General features: G+C 37.3%; 1 protein-coding gene across 6 annotated transcripts in view; it reads right to left on the bottom strand.

Moving 5' to 3' along the window:
• The window catches only part of USP8 (ubiquitin specific peptidase 8), a 53,327-nt gene that overhangs the window by 21,596 nt on the left and 17,027 nt on the right, over window positions 1–14,704 (bottom strand). For 5 of the 6 annotated variants that reach the window (XR_013998599.1, XM_081134408.1, XM_081134410.1 and 2 more), the window contains 4 exons: window positions 8,582–8,667; window positions 7,119–7,281; window positions 5,508–5,550; window positions 2,933–3,077 (listed from right to left, as the gene is read on the bottom strand). Coding sequence is in view for 4 of the 6 variants with exons in the window: in XM_081134408.1 (XP_080990534.1) it covers window positions 2,933–3,077; window positions 5,508–5,550; window positions 7,119–7,281; window positions 8,582–8,667 (437 nt within the window). In the remaining 2 variants the exon portion in view is untranslated. Of the gene's footprint in view, window positions 1–1,413; window positions 1,466–2,932; window positions 3,078–5,507; window positions 5,551–7,118; window positions 7,282–8,581; window positions 8,668–14,704 lie in introns of all 6 variants that reach the window. The other variant, XR_013998600.1, reaches the window with a different exon arrangement.

Genomic DNA, 14,704 nt, shown 5'->3' with positions numbered 1-14,704 from the left:
CTGGTATGCTCCTACCTATGGGAGCTGTCAACCTCTGTCTAAAACCCTCTTTGGTCAGTTAACTCCATCAGTCATTCCCTTCATCCCCTCAAGATCTGCTCACTAGCAACTTCTCCATGAAGCCTTCCTGGAATAAAATTTTAACACCCACCCCAACATACAAGCTTGACACACCCATCTCTAAAGCACTTATCAACAGTAAACATATATTTTAAGTTTTACTGTCTCACCTACCTTGTCTCCCTGTTAATAAAATATAAGCTCCATGAAGCAAAGATTTGTCTGTTCAACTGGATTAGTTCCAGTACTGAGAACCAGAGTAACCCAGCCCACAGTAAGTGCTAAGTAAATATCTGCTGAATAATTGAATGAGTAAAACAGATTTGCTCCTCCAGGTAAGAAACTCCAATAGTACTCCTAACAAAGAAGCTAGGCATTTCAATATTTAACTGATAATACTAGTAAGCGAGGCAGAACTGATGAAACTTTCATTCATAAGTAAAACTAAAGGGTTTAGATTAAAAAAAAATCCTGTATATAATAATGTTTACTGTACCTATTAGAATATAAAGAAAAAAAGAATATAAAATTTTGCCTCATAATAATTCTTACTTGATATACTGAAATCAGAAGGATGCTTAGTCAACAAAGAATGAGAAAAATTGAAATGTGATGTTCTTAATGACTATTTCTAACTGCAGGGATATACTTGACTAAACACTCTTTATATAAAAACTCAAGATTAGTATTCTGCAGAAAACACTTTGCAAAACAACAGTATCAACCAGTGTTTCCCAAAGTTCACTCTTTCATGTATCATTTCACACACTGCTACAACTTTGCTTTACCCTGTCTATGATTTAATATTTTAATTATTAGTTAATTTAATTGAAAGTGGTCCTTAAAGAAATTTAACAGGAAAATGTATATTCCTATATACATGTAAAAATAGCATCATATCCAATAAAAGAAAATCCTAAAAGTAAATAATTCTAAAAATAGATCAATAAATTATGCTATATTCACCCAATACATCACTATACAGCAATAAGAATAAATATATTGCAACTGCACACAATAATATAGATGACTCTCAAAAACATTAGGTTGAGTACAAAAGCCTGACATAAAAGACTATAGATTGTATGATTCCATTTATATAAACTACAAAACAGACAAAAATGAATCTATTAGAAGTTGGTTGTTTCCTGGGCAGATGGGGATATGGGTAGTAACTGACAGGTGGCATATGAGGGGTTTCTGGAGTGATGATAATGTTGTTTCTTGGTCCAGATACTAACTAAATGAACACATTGTTTCTGAAAATTCACTGGGCTAAATACTTACATAAGCAGTATGAATACTACACTGTTTAACATTTAAAAATAGACAATGAAAAAATACAATAATCACCATCAGGTAGCTGTAGACACTGTTGCCTACAGAAAGCTCTGAGGCCTGCTCTCTGGTAAGAAAGAGAGATTAACAAATATTAAAAAGTAATGCTAGCACCAAACTTAGAAAGACTGAAACAGAAATTAAAAGGGAATACTTTTCTTTGTATACAATTCATTGCTCTTTAATCTTCAACCTAAACTCACCTTGAGTTTCACAGTAGTCCAAATCTCACATTTTGGGAAACAAGTCAATAAAAACCATCAACTTTCTGTTAGTACAGAGTAGACTACCCAAAGATTAATTATAACTTTCTCTTTGCAAATCCTGGGAATATATTCACACCTATTTGATTAGACTAAGCACTCAAATCTCATGTTTAAATAGTGTACTTACTAACCTGTTTAATGGTTCAGGGTAGAGGAATGATAGAGGGAATGGCAGAAGACACCTAGTTTTATGAAGTAAATCATCAAGCTAAACTATTCAATTAAAAAAAATCAGATAAATAGCTAAATAGATACACAGATTAGACAGATAGATAGCATATTTACAATGCATGATGTTCTTCAGGTCAAACATTTAGCAACATCTGCAATGTACCAAATATCATGCTTTTTCTTACCTAACTGAAAAAATATATCTTCTTAATGTTAATTTAGTCCTAGAATGGACCATAGATTTTACCTAATCCAATTCCATAAACTAAGACCCAGAGAGGTTATATAAAAATATAACACTCAAAATAGTGAAAATAGCCCTGGATCTAGACTAACTGTCACTGTTGTGATAGTTTCTAATATATAATATATCAATGCATGTAACTTTAATTTTATAGATTAAAAGCCTTCTTATCAAAAAAGAAAATATTTTTTAGTTACAAAAATTTAGTCTTTGCAAATGTAAGCCACTGTGCTAAATGTGTGTGTATAAAATTTCTCATTTAAACTTCTCAAAACCTCTGAGATAGGGACTTTTATTACCTCCATTTTACAGATGGAAACATGGGCTTACTAGGTTAGGTCTCTACCCAGAAGTACTATAGCTAATAAAAGACATTTGTAATCTCACTATAGTCTTACTGTAGAGCCTTTACTCTCTCTAAATCACTTAGTTATACTGCTGCTTCTTCAAAAAAGTATCTGTGTACTTTTTTGCTACAGATAACAGTATGGGAAATTTCAAATTTAAAAAAAACCAATTAATTCACAATTTACTCCATTTGGTACATATGCTTCAAAAGCTCATACATAATAGCATGAGAAATTAGTCAACAAACACCTGGGAGGAGAGAGCACACAAGGGCAGCTTCATTTCTCTTCTAAGACTCCCAATGCCACAGATAGGAGAAAACAGCCTGACTGGAATGTCTTTTACAGTACTCTTCAGAAAGGGTAAGGTGTGCCATTAGGAGCAAAAAATGAAAAAGTCAATGGGAAAAGAAAACACTATTATATCACATTTAGATTGAATGCTAATTAGTAATATTTACTACTATCCACAGTTTATCATTTTATCTCAATACACAATGACCCACCCTGGACTGATGGCTTCTTCAGGAACACTGAGAGAATCTGAAATATGGGAACCCTGATAATCCTGCATTCTTCGAGCATCCATTATAATCAAGCTGATGTTTTCGTCCATCATCATTGTGTATAGTTCCTTTGCTGTGACTGATCCTTGGAATCAAGAAAAAATAATATTAATGACAAGTAACACCCAGTTCTTTGTGCTATGGTATCACTAAACACAAGACAAGCATAGTTTTTTTCTAGAAGAGTAAAGTGTGCTGGGTGTCACATACTTGCTGTTCCATCACACTATTTATTACCTTTTAAACTAACATTAACTATAACATGTTTTTGACTTATCAGGAAACTAATTCAATGTTCTGTCTAAAAGACTTAAATATTAAAACTTGCTGTTGAGTTTACAATTATTTCTGATGCTGACTCTGTTACTAGTTTAAAATAAAGGAAATTAATGTGTGTATCTCAGAAATATATTCTCTTTTAAACAATTAAGCCACTTAAAAAAAAAAGTAAACCAGAAGAAACATCTATGGCTCAAAAATTCTTGAAAGGGTCTAAATTCTTTAATGGAGTTTTATGGGGGCTATTTTAGATTTTCAAGTATTCCCAGAGCAACAAGCCAAAAACTTACTTGTGTTCTACTAGCCACCTGTTTTTACTGGAACACAGCTATACTCATTTGTTCACATATTGTCTATGGCTGCTTTCACACTACAATAGCAAAGACCACAGGGCCCCCCAAGCCTAAAATATTTACTATCTAACTCTTTAATTTTTAGCCAAAGTAAATATTCCCTGTTACTATTTTCCTCTTCCAGCTTCTACCATCTAAAGTAAAAGATCAAAAAGCACTACAAGGTGCCTGGCTGGCATGGCTCTGGTTGAGTGTCAACCTATGAACCAGGAGGTCAAGGTTCGATTCTGTCAGGACACATGCCCAGGCTGAGGGCTCGATTCCCAGTAGGGGGCGTGCAGGAGGCAGCTGATCAATGACTCTCTCTCATCATTGATATTTCTATCTCTCTCCCTCTTCTTTCCTCTCTCTGAAATCAATAAAAACATTAAAACGAAAAAAAAAAGCCCTACAAGGGAGCTTAATATGTCAAGAACTATTTTTTTGGCAGTGAGCTGTGAGAAGAATGTAGTCACATTCTCTCCTAAGCTAAAATATCCAGTTGCGCCCTGGCTGGTGTGGCCAGTTCATTGGAGTGTCATCCCTTACACCCAAAGGTGGCGGGTTCGACTGCAGGTCAGGGTGCACACTGAAGGGAATCGATGTATCTCTTTCACATCTATGTCTCTCTCTCTCTCTTTTCTCCTTTCTCTAAAATCAATAAAAAGCATATCCTCAGGTGAGGGGGGGAAAATCCAACTGCTAATAACCATCCTACTTCCCTTTCTAACCATCAAGATAATTTTGACAATAAAACAGTCTAAACAGGTTGAGAACAAACCACTGAGAAGGGTAATATCAAAGCAGGGTGAACTACAAAGGAAAATACAGGTAAAAACAAATCTTAGAATGAACTGGTAATAGCTTTTAGGAAGGTACCTTAACTAGGTTTATTTTTTATTGTTGTATGGCAATATTTTAAATAATTTATTTTAATGTTACACACAATTAACATTTAAGTTAAGCCTTTTCTGAGATGAAAACTTAGGGCAACTAACTAAGTCCTATTCTTTAGGTCATATATTTGTGACTAGAACATCCATACCACCTGTGGATAATATCAAAATTACTGGTTTAGATTATTTAAGGAAGTAAAGAAGACTTTTAAATAATTAAGTCTTCAACTGAGAGTCGTAAGTAGTAATAGCTAACACTTATATAAAGTTTACTATGCATTCTATGAGTTTCACATGTATTAACTCATTCAATCCTCATCAATAATCCTACAAAATAGGTACTATTATTATCCCCACTTTAAAAAGGGGAAATTAAGTTAAAGAGGTTAATTACATGTTTGAGTCACATGGAAATTCAGATAAGGAGCCAAAGTTCAAACCCAGGCAGTCTCAATTCTGAGAGTCCATGCTCTTGTTTTATTTTTAATCCTTACCAGAGAATATTTTTTTCATTGCTTTTCAGACAGAGTGGAAGTGTGTGTGTGTGTGGGGGGGGGACGACACATCAATGTGAGACACACATCATTTAGTTGCCTCCTGTACTTGTACCACCGGGGCCAGAGATCGAGCCTGCAACTGAGGTACATGCTCTTGGCTGGAATCGAACCTGGGACCCTTCAGTTCGCAGGCCAGACTCTAACCAATGAGCAGAAATGACTAGTGTGTGTCCATGCTCTTAACCACTAATGCTACACTACCTTGAAAAGAACACAATGACAAATACAAACTGTGGTTTTGATAGTTTCAATTACCTATCATAAATATAACCCACAATATATAAATTCAGGATACATTTTCAGTATATTTGTACAGGCTAGGAAAAATAACATAGCTTACATACAGATGAGACGCAATGTTAGAATCTCACTGTATAAAATCTGAAGCTAATTCTGATTAAAAGATCTGAGTAATAACCTAAAAGAACTCCCTCTTTCTGTACACACTTACCTTTCTCTGTGGTCTCATTTTTTTCACTATTTTCACCATTTATCTATTTCATAGAAAAAAAAAAAGTTTCAAGTTTAATAGAAACAAAAATTTTCAGAGGAACAAAAAGTTCAACTTTAATACTTCACTGAAACTGAAAGGCTAGGAAATGAAGGGCTTAGGGTACTGGCATTTATAAAAATACAGATGAACAGTAATGGCATCACCAAGTAGCTCTGGCAGTAGTTAACAGGTGAAATAACTAGCAGCATAACTGAATCATTTGACATTTCATCAAAATTTTCTTCAGTTATTGGCTAAATATATTAAAAGCACAGATTGTTACAGAAATGTATTGTTTAATTTAATGACAGAGTATTTCTTACAGCGAAGTAAAAATTGGGTTATTACCTGGCATGAAATATTCTAAGTGATAAAAGGGAAAACCTATAATCAAATCCTAGAAATAATCTACCCAGCAAGCTTATCATTCAAAATTGAAGGAGAGATAGTTTCCAAGACAAGCATAAACAAAATGAGTTCACCATTAAACCAGCAATACAAGAAATGTTAAAGAGGCTTCTTTAAGCGGAAAAGAAATGGCCAATAGTAAAAATTTTAAAATATGAGAAAGAAAAAAACTTGATAAGGCAAACATTTAGTAAAAGTAGGGATCAACCACATATAAAGCTAATATGAAGGTTAAAAGACAAAGTAGTAAGATCATGTGCAACTATAATAATTAAGGGATACATGCACACCCTCTCACACAAAAGGTGTAAAATATGTCAAAAACATAAACATTGGGGGTTAGTAAGAATGTAGGGCTTTCCAAATAGTATATGATTCCACTCAGATGAGGTACCTAGAGTAAGTCAAATGCGCAGGCACAGAAAATAGAATGGTGGATGCCAGGAAATAGGGGGAAGGGGGAGGGAGTGTGGGGAGTTACTGATTAATGGATACAGTTTGTTTTGCAAGATAAAAGGTGTTCTGGAGATGGATGGTGGTGATTGTTGCACGACAATGTGAATGTACTCAATACCACTGAACTGTGTACTTAAAAAATGGTTACGGTGTTCAATTTTATGTGTATTTACCACAATAAAAATTAAAAAAAAAAAAGTAGGGCCCCTACCCTCCCAGTCTCTGGGAGGGTGGGAGCCTAACTTCCATAATTGACAATCAGTAAACACAGGTGGCCTCTCACATTGATGAACCTCCCACACTAATATACTCTTAATACTTTTCCAGTAGCTAATTAGCATTTAAAAATCTACCTACATCTTGTTTAAGCATTGCTGAGTTCAATCTCTTTCCCATATTACAATATTCATGAATAGTCTTCATTAACATTTTTTAAAAAGAGCTTTTAAAATGCAACTGTAAGCAACCATCACCTTAAAATAGACTGCAATAAAAACAGTTTGTTAAATATGAGTCTCATGGTAACCACAAACCAAAAACCTGTAACAGAACCAACTGAAGCTAGAATATTTGATTCAATTTCTGATAAAAACACATCAAATTTTACCCTCACTGCATAAAAGAACGTTGTAGTGATATCTCAATTCTTCTTAAGCAAATCATCTGAGAAGAGTCTTTTTTTCTCACAGAATAAATTTTAAATACCTTTTGGGTTTTGTCTTTGGAATCCAATACATTTTCCAAAGAACTTTTAGCTGATGTGCCACCATCCCCTCTTCCCGCTTCCTGTCTTTTCTGTTTTTGCAGTTGCTCTTCCTCCTGCCTGTCCTTTTCTTCAAGTTTTTTCCGAACTTCAGCTTCTTCATATCTAGTTGAAAAAAGAAGTAAAGATGTCTTTTATTGCAATGATTATGAAAAGTAAAGGAGTTCCAGTTACATGATACTAGTACCCTGCCTTGGGTACGTACTTTCTCCCTCCAAATGAAATTCAATGCTACCATTGGTCATTACAAGTCACAACTTATAAATCTGCCCTCTTTAGATTTATATCCAATCACCCAAAAATCTTGAAAAGAAACTCTATACTCTCAAATTGAAATTGTTTAATGCTTTTGTTGCTCTTTCCCTCCCACTAATCTCAACCTTTTAATGATTCAAATCTGCTGCAATTTCCTTTTGAAAGGAATTACAATCCTAAAATTAACTATAAGCCTCATTCACTTATAAAGTGATTCAAAATATTAAAAAAGTATAGACAACAAATAAGTGAAAGGACCTAAAGCCCCAAAAAAGAGGATATAAAAAAAACATGATTATTGTAATAGTATGATTAGGGAAAATCTAGGTAAACCCAAAAGAAGTCAGTTAATAATGATGGGCAATCCAAAGATTAGGAGAAATTCTATTCTACTTAACTGTGTAAAGGAGAAAGAGAATAGTGATTCTAAATGATATCATCCACCTTAACATATTCTAGACCCAAGATTAGTAATTTCTAGAAAGGATGAAGTTCAGAATATAGTAGTTAAAAAAGATAATTTTTAAGTAAAGGTTATGATATATGTAACTATAATAGTTAATTGATCCAAGTATGAAAACCATTAAGAAAAAACACCGAACTAAAAATAGTTCCCTTTTTATTTTGTTATTTAAGGAATGAGTAAAAATGAAACATACTATTTTTTATTTTTCATTATAAGTCTGGTAAACCAGTCATGACAAATACCAGAATTAGACTTTTTTAAAAACATGTATAACTTCTGAAACCAGACAAATAAAAACTATAGTAAATAATTTATTCCCATAAGACCAGTGTCCGGTAGCACATTACAACATGGAGCATGGGAAGAATTGTATTTTTCTGAAGATCCTGTTAGAAACTTAGAAAAAAATGGGACCTGAGCTCTAAACTACTACACCAATGCTTACCTTAATAATCTATCATTCTAAGCATTTTAAAAACTTCAGCAAAGAATATTAATGGTAATACATGAACATAAGTTATACAGCAAAAGATTTTAACTTTTGTGTCCCATTAACACAGGACTTATTTTTAGGAATTGGGATTTATAAGCATGATCAACATAAACAGACAAATGATACATACTATTCTTTTTATCTTCTAAATTTACATTCTTTTAAAGATTTGAAAATAATAATGTCTGTACCTGAGTTTAAGGCTTTCAGAAAGTCTTTCAGCTTCTTCGATAGCTTTTTTGATGTTTGCAGGTCCAAGCATTGAATGAACATAGTCCTGAAATTATAGGAAAACCATCTTATACTGTTAGTACTAGCTACTGTACACAGTTCTAATGCTAAAAACATTAAAATCACAGTACTTAAAACAGGAAAGTTTAGATGAAAACATTATTATGATTGAATAAAGTATTTTTTTAACTTTTAACCTACATAAATGTGCAACTTATTCTCTAAATGTTTCAAATGTACCTTGTCATACCATTAGTATGGTAAAAAAAATTCCAGTAGGTGATAGTTTTATTTATTTGTAAGGCACCTTTTAAGAAGTGTAAATACTATTCTTTTTTGTTTATAAATGAGTGGCAAAAAGCAAAAGCTTTCAAGAGCATATTTTGCTATTGTAAGTAGGTTACCTAGTTTTATTTTTCTCTAGTCTCAGAAGCAGTAAAACAAATTGTGTGTCAATCTACAGCATGGGATTTGTTTTCTTTTGTTTTAAACTGAGATGTTTTGCTTCCATCTTTTTTATACAATAGCTACCTGCCTTCCAACACTTCAGACATAAAACAAGTTTTACATTTGAGGAAACCTTGAATAACTAAAAATCAAACTATAGAAAATAAACCATTAGAGAAACAAGATGGCGGCGTAGATAACAGCTGCACCTGCCGCCTCCCGCAACCAAATCAAACTTACAACTAAAATACAGAACCACCATCACTCAGAACCTCCTGATATCTGGCTGAACAGAAGCCCCACAACCAGGGAACTGAAGAAGCATCGAGACCGGGAGGAGGGGCGGAGACGCGGGCGGATCCGGGCTGAATCCCGGAGACACCACGGCTGGCCCACACACGGTGCTGCGGTTTAAACCTGGGAGGGAATCTCGGTGGTGGGGGTTTCCCAGAGGAGTGAGGGGTCCCAGCCCCACAGCAGGCCCCCAGCCTAGGGCTCCAGGGTTGGGAAAAGACGTCCCCACAACTCCAGGCTGTGAAACCAGCGGGGACTGTCGCTGAGGGTCTCGGAGGCTACGGGAGCCCCAGCAGCTCCTCTTAAAGGGCCCACACAGGGACTCACTCAGATGCGCTCCCTCTGAGCCCAGCGCCGGGCAGCAGCCTGAAAGGACCTGGGACACTCCGGGAGGAACTAACCTGCCTGAAATCCGGGCGAGAGGTGGAGAGGAAGCTTTCTCCCGGCCAGAAGAGCTGGTAGAGGCCACGCTCCTTCGGCGAGTCCTCCCCACACACAGCCAGCAGGCAGGCGCCACATCTGAATCCCCAGCACCCGACTCACACCTTTGGCCCCTCCCCACCTGCAAGCTCATCCAGGCTATTTCCAGGGGCTTTTCTCTGCAAGTGGCCTCTCGAGCCTCATGCTTAGGACTTTCCTAAAATCTCTCAAACAAGCAGCAGCATGCCCCATACGGCTTGATAAGTGGCCACAAGCCTGGCACTAGCGGCAGCCTGCATTGGCTCATAGCTTGGCCTCTCCTGGACACCTCCAAGCCCAGCACAAGTAGCAGCCAACTAAGGTTTGCTGTGTAGCTCATGCTGGGTGGCCCTGGGCAAGGCACTGGCACAGGCTCACTTTGCACCTCCCAGGAGGCCCCAAAGACAGTGCACCTGGTGGTCAGACGCCACCACGATGGATTACAACCCTACCACATCCACGAGGCGCACTTGGTGAACACCAAAGCCCCACTGAAGTAAAACCTGCTCCATAGGGGTGTTTCCAGCACAGCAGTTCTTTGGCTGTAGTTGCAGCTGGTTCTCACAGCTGATCGGTCTGAGGGTCAGATCCTCCCAGTGAAACCAACAGCAACCAAGGCTCAACTACAACAGGACAGTGCACACAGCCCACACAGGGGAGCACCTAGAAGGCCCAGCTCAGGTGACTGGGGAGGCTGAGTCACTGGACCCTACAGGACACCTACTACACAAAGCCACTCTACAAATTCCAGGAAACAGAGCAGCTCTACCCAATATATAGAAACAAATACCAGGCAGCTGCCAAAATGCAGAGGCAAAGAAACATGTCACAAAGGAATGAACAGAAGAAAATCTCTAGAAAAGGGACTAAATGAAATAGATCCAAGCAAGCTAACAGATACAGAGTTCAGAATTGTGGTTATAAGGATGCTCAAGGATATTAGTAAGAATATGATGAAAATAATTGAGAAAATCGATGACATAATAAAGTACCAATTTGAAATGAAGACTACATGAACTGAAATGAAGAATAATTTACAGGGAATCAACAGTAGAGTAGAGGACACTGAGAATCAAATCAGCAATTTGGAACATGAGGAAACAAAAAACACCCAACCAGAAGAGCAAAAAGAAAAAAGAATCCAGAAATATGAAGACAGCATAAGGAGCCTGTGGGACAACTTCAAGAGGCCCAACATTCGTATTATTGGGGTGCCAAAAAGAGAGGAAAGAGAGCAAGAAATTGAAAACCTATTTGAAAAAATAATGACAGAAAAGTTCCCCTACCTGGGGAAAGAAATAGACTTACAAGTCCAGGAAGCACAGAGGGTCCCAAACAAGAGGAACCCAAAGAGGCCCACAGCAAGACACATCATCATTAAAATGCCAAAGGTTAAAGACAAAGAGAGAATCTTAAAAGCAGCAAGAGAAAAGCAGTTAGTTACCTACAAGGGAGCACCCATATGACTGTCAGCTGATTTCTCAACAGAAACCTTGCAGGCCAGAAGGGAGTGGCAAGAAATATTCAAAGTGATGAAAAACATGGAACTAAACCAAGATTACTCTACACAGCAAAGCTATCATTTAGAATTGAAGGTCAGATAAAGAGCTTCTCAGGCAAGGAAAAGCTAAAGGAGTTCATCACCACCACACCAGCACTATAGGAAATGTTGAAGGGTCTTCTTTAAGAAGAAGCTAATGAACAAAAGAATCTGAAGAACTAAATAGATCTGGAGACACTGACGCATGTAACAGACGATCATATTTCAGAGGGAAGAGGGTAGGGGGGTGGAGGGTGGGAAGAGATTAACCAAAGAAGTTATATGCATATATGCATAACCCATGGACACAGACAATGACGGGGTGAAGGCCTGGGCAGGGGGTGGGAGCAAGGTGGAGGGGGTCAATTGGGGGGGGGAAATGGGACACCTGTAATACTTTCAACAATAAAGATAAATTAAAAAAAAAAAAAAAAAAGAAGAAACGATCAACAATATAACTGACCTTTAAAAAAACACAAAATTGCCGTGACTCAGTTGGTTAGAGCATTGACCCATATGCCAAAAGGTGGCAGGTTCTATTACTGGTCAGGGCACATACCCAGGTTGCGGGCTCAATTCCAGTCAGAGGCAACCTATCAATGTTTCTCTCTCTCTCTCTCTCTCTCTGTCTCTCCTCCTTCCTCCCTTTTAAAAACCCACAAAATTTTGGCATACAATTTACTAATAAGCATAATGAGCTTTAAAAAATCATTTCTGTAAGAGACCACTCATTACATCCTGCAATCAGAGATATTTTCAAATCAAGGTTAGTCCAACATGATAGTAGTACAGTTAGACTCAGCTAACTAATTATTGGATCTAATTTGCCACAACTTGTCAGTATGACTGCAGATAGAGCCTACTAGCATAGTTCCTCACAAATGATACAGTAATCAAAAGCAAGCAAGCAAGCAAGCAAAGGGAAGGAAGGAAAGAGGGGAGGGGAGGGGAGGGGAGGGGAGGGGAGGGGAGGGGAGGGGAGGGGAGGGGAGGGGAGGGGAGGGGAGGGGAGGGGAGGGGAGGGGAGGGGAGGGGAGGGGAGGGGAGGGGAGGGAGGACAGAAGTAAAAAATATGCATCTTTGGCTTAGAGAGAGAGTCACCAAAAGCTTTGGGTGGAAAAAACCTGTTGGTAACAGCTATCATGTATCTATGTAGCCTAAAAGTAGCTCATGTTTTGGTTGAGTTTATTCTTCTAGATTAAAGACTAAATAAAGAGGGCCATTCACTATGCAATTTCAATAAACATATACGGTTGTTCAATATTGATTGTGTCAACTGAAAATTACAGTGGAAACTATACTTACTTCAGTTACCACATGTCCTGGTGAATAATACTTTTTTTTTTTATCCTCATCCGAGGATATGTTTTTAAATTGATTTTACAGAGAAACATCTATGTGACAGAGAAACATAGATAGGTTGCCTCTTGTATGAGCCCCAACCAGGGATTGAACCTGCAACCTAGGTACATGCCCTTACTGGTAATTGAACTGGCAACATTTGGGGTATGGGATGACATTCCAACCGAGTCACCCGGCCAGGCTGATGTAATATTTTTTAATAGAAAATAAAATCTAATCATTACTATAAGGTTTCTCTGATAAAAACAAATTACAAAGTAAAACCAAAAACCACCATGACTTGTTTAATTAATTTTTAAAAAAATGTTTTTATTTTATTGATTTCAGAGAGACGAGGGAGAAGAAGAGACATAGAAACATCAATGATGAGAGGAAATCACTGATTGGCTGCTTCCTGCATGCCTCCTACTGGGGATTGAGCCTGAAACCTGGGCAAGCGTTCTGACCAGGAACTGAACCGTGACCTCCAGGTCCATGGGTGCTCAACTACTGAGCCACGCCGGCCAACCAAAGTTTCCTATTCTTAAACATACAGATTCAAGAAACTCTCATGATTTCCCAAACAAAAAGGTTTACCAATAATATTTAGGACTAATTATCAAGAATGCCACGGAGATTTACAGATATCATTCTAATATTATCTAGACTTTGCCATACTAATATTTTCAATATACTTGCCTTCCTCCCTTTTCAGATGGCCCTGAAAAAATTATCCACAAACTAATTTTTAAATGAGTAAACAATAAATGTAATGTGTTCTCTACTAGTGGGCTTGCTAAATTAACAAGTTTTATCTAAATCTTAAATATTCCCTAGTATAAAGTAAGAGTGAAAGATAAAGTTTCTGAAGACTGCTGACAACACATTCTGTCCCTACCTGCTTTAAAAGGTCAAAACCAAAAAATATTTAGTTAATGCCCCAAAAATATTTAGTTAATGGCCAGTGTGGCTCGTTGGAGTGTCGTCCCATGCATGGGAAGGTCTCAGGTTCAATTCCTGGTCTGGGCACATACCTAGGTATGGGTTTGATCCCCAGTCGGGTCTCAAAATTAATTTCTCCCTCTCTAAAATTTAAAAAAAATATTTAGTTAGTAAATCTAACATTTCATATACTTGAAGTACATTGGAGAGGTTGGGCTAAATAAAATAAAACACAAACAGGTCTAAGACAGAAGCAGATGTGGTACCCTAGACAGCAAATGAAAATAGTCTTTATATTGAAAACCAGGAACTGAATATGAAGTAACAGGGGCTTCCTAACCTGAACTGCCACTTTCAACTATATACTCCCTTTGGAAATGCCATAGTCTGTGGAAATGGAAAAAAATCTCATCAATTATAACTTACTCCCAACCTTCTCAGGTTTAAAAATAAAAAAGTAGCCACAAAAATACTCCCAATCTTGTCAAAGAAAAAAAGTAACTACTGCCCTAGCCAGTATGGCTCAGTGGTTGGGACGTCAGCCCACAGACTGAAGGGTACCGGGTTCGATTCTGGCCGAGGGCACATATCTCAGTTGCAGGCTCGATCTCTCACCCCTGGTCAGGGTGCGTGTGGGAGGCAACTAACTGATGTGTCTCTCTCACATTGATGTTTTTCTCTCTCTCTTCCTTTCACTCTCTCTGAAAAGCAATGGAAAAAATATCCTCAGGTGAAGATTCAAAAAAAAGAGAAAGAGAAGGAAAAATGTAACTACCAACTTGGAAAAATTTAGAAAAAAATTAAAAAGTACATAAAAAACTGGCCCTACGACAAAACAGCAAACACCAAAACTACCAATTACCCAAACCTGCAAAGTTTTGAAAAATATTTACACTTCTTTTCAAGCAGTTCCACATTAAGAGATACTATGAAAATCACCAAAGAGCATGCAAAACTTGTTTAAATTTGGGCAGGCCTCCATCTCTCTCTGCAGTTAGGTATGACCAAGAATGTTCCAGGGGCAGGACCAATCAGCCACCGGCAGGCAGGAGGATGAAGC

This window comes from Miniopterus schreibersii (genome assembly GCF_964146895.1).
Source record: "Miniopterus schreibersii genome assembly, chromosome: 1".
Classification (NCBI taxonomy): domain Eukaryota; kingdom Metazoa; phylum Chordata; class Mammalia; order Chiroptera; family Miniopteridae; genus Miniopterus; species Miniopterus schreibersii.
The sequence above is the reverse complement of the archived record's forward strand: the minus strand, read 5'-3'. Positions and strand labels throughout refer to the sequence as shown.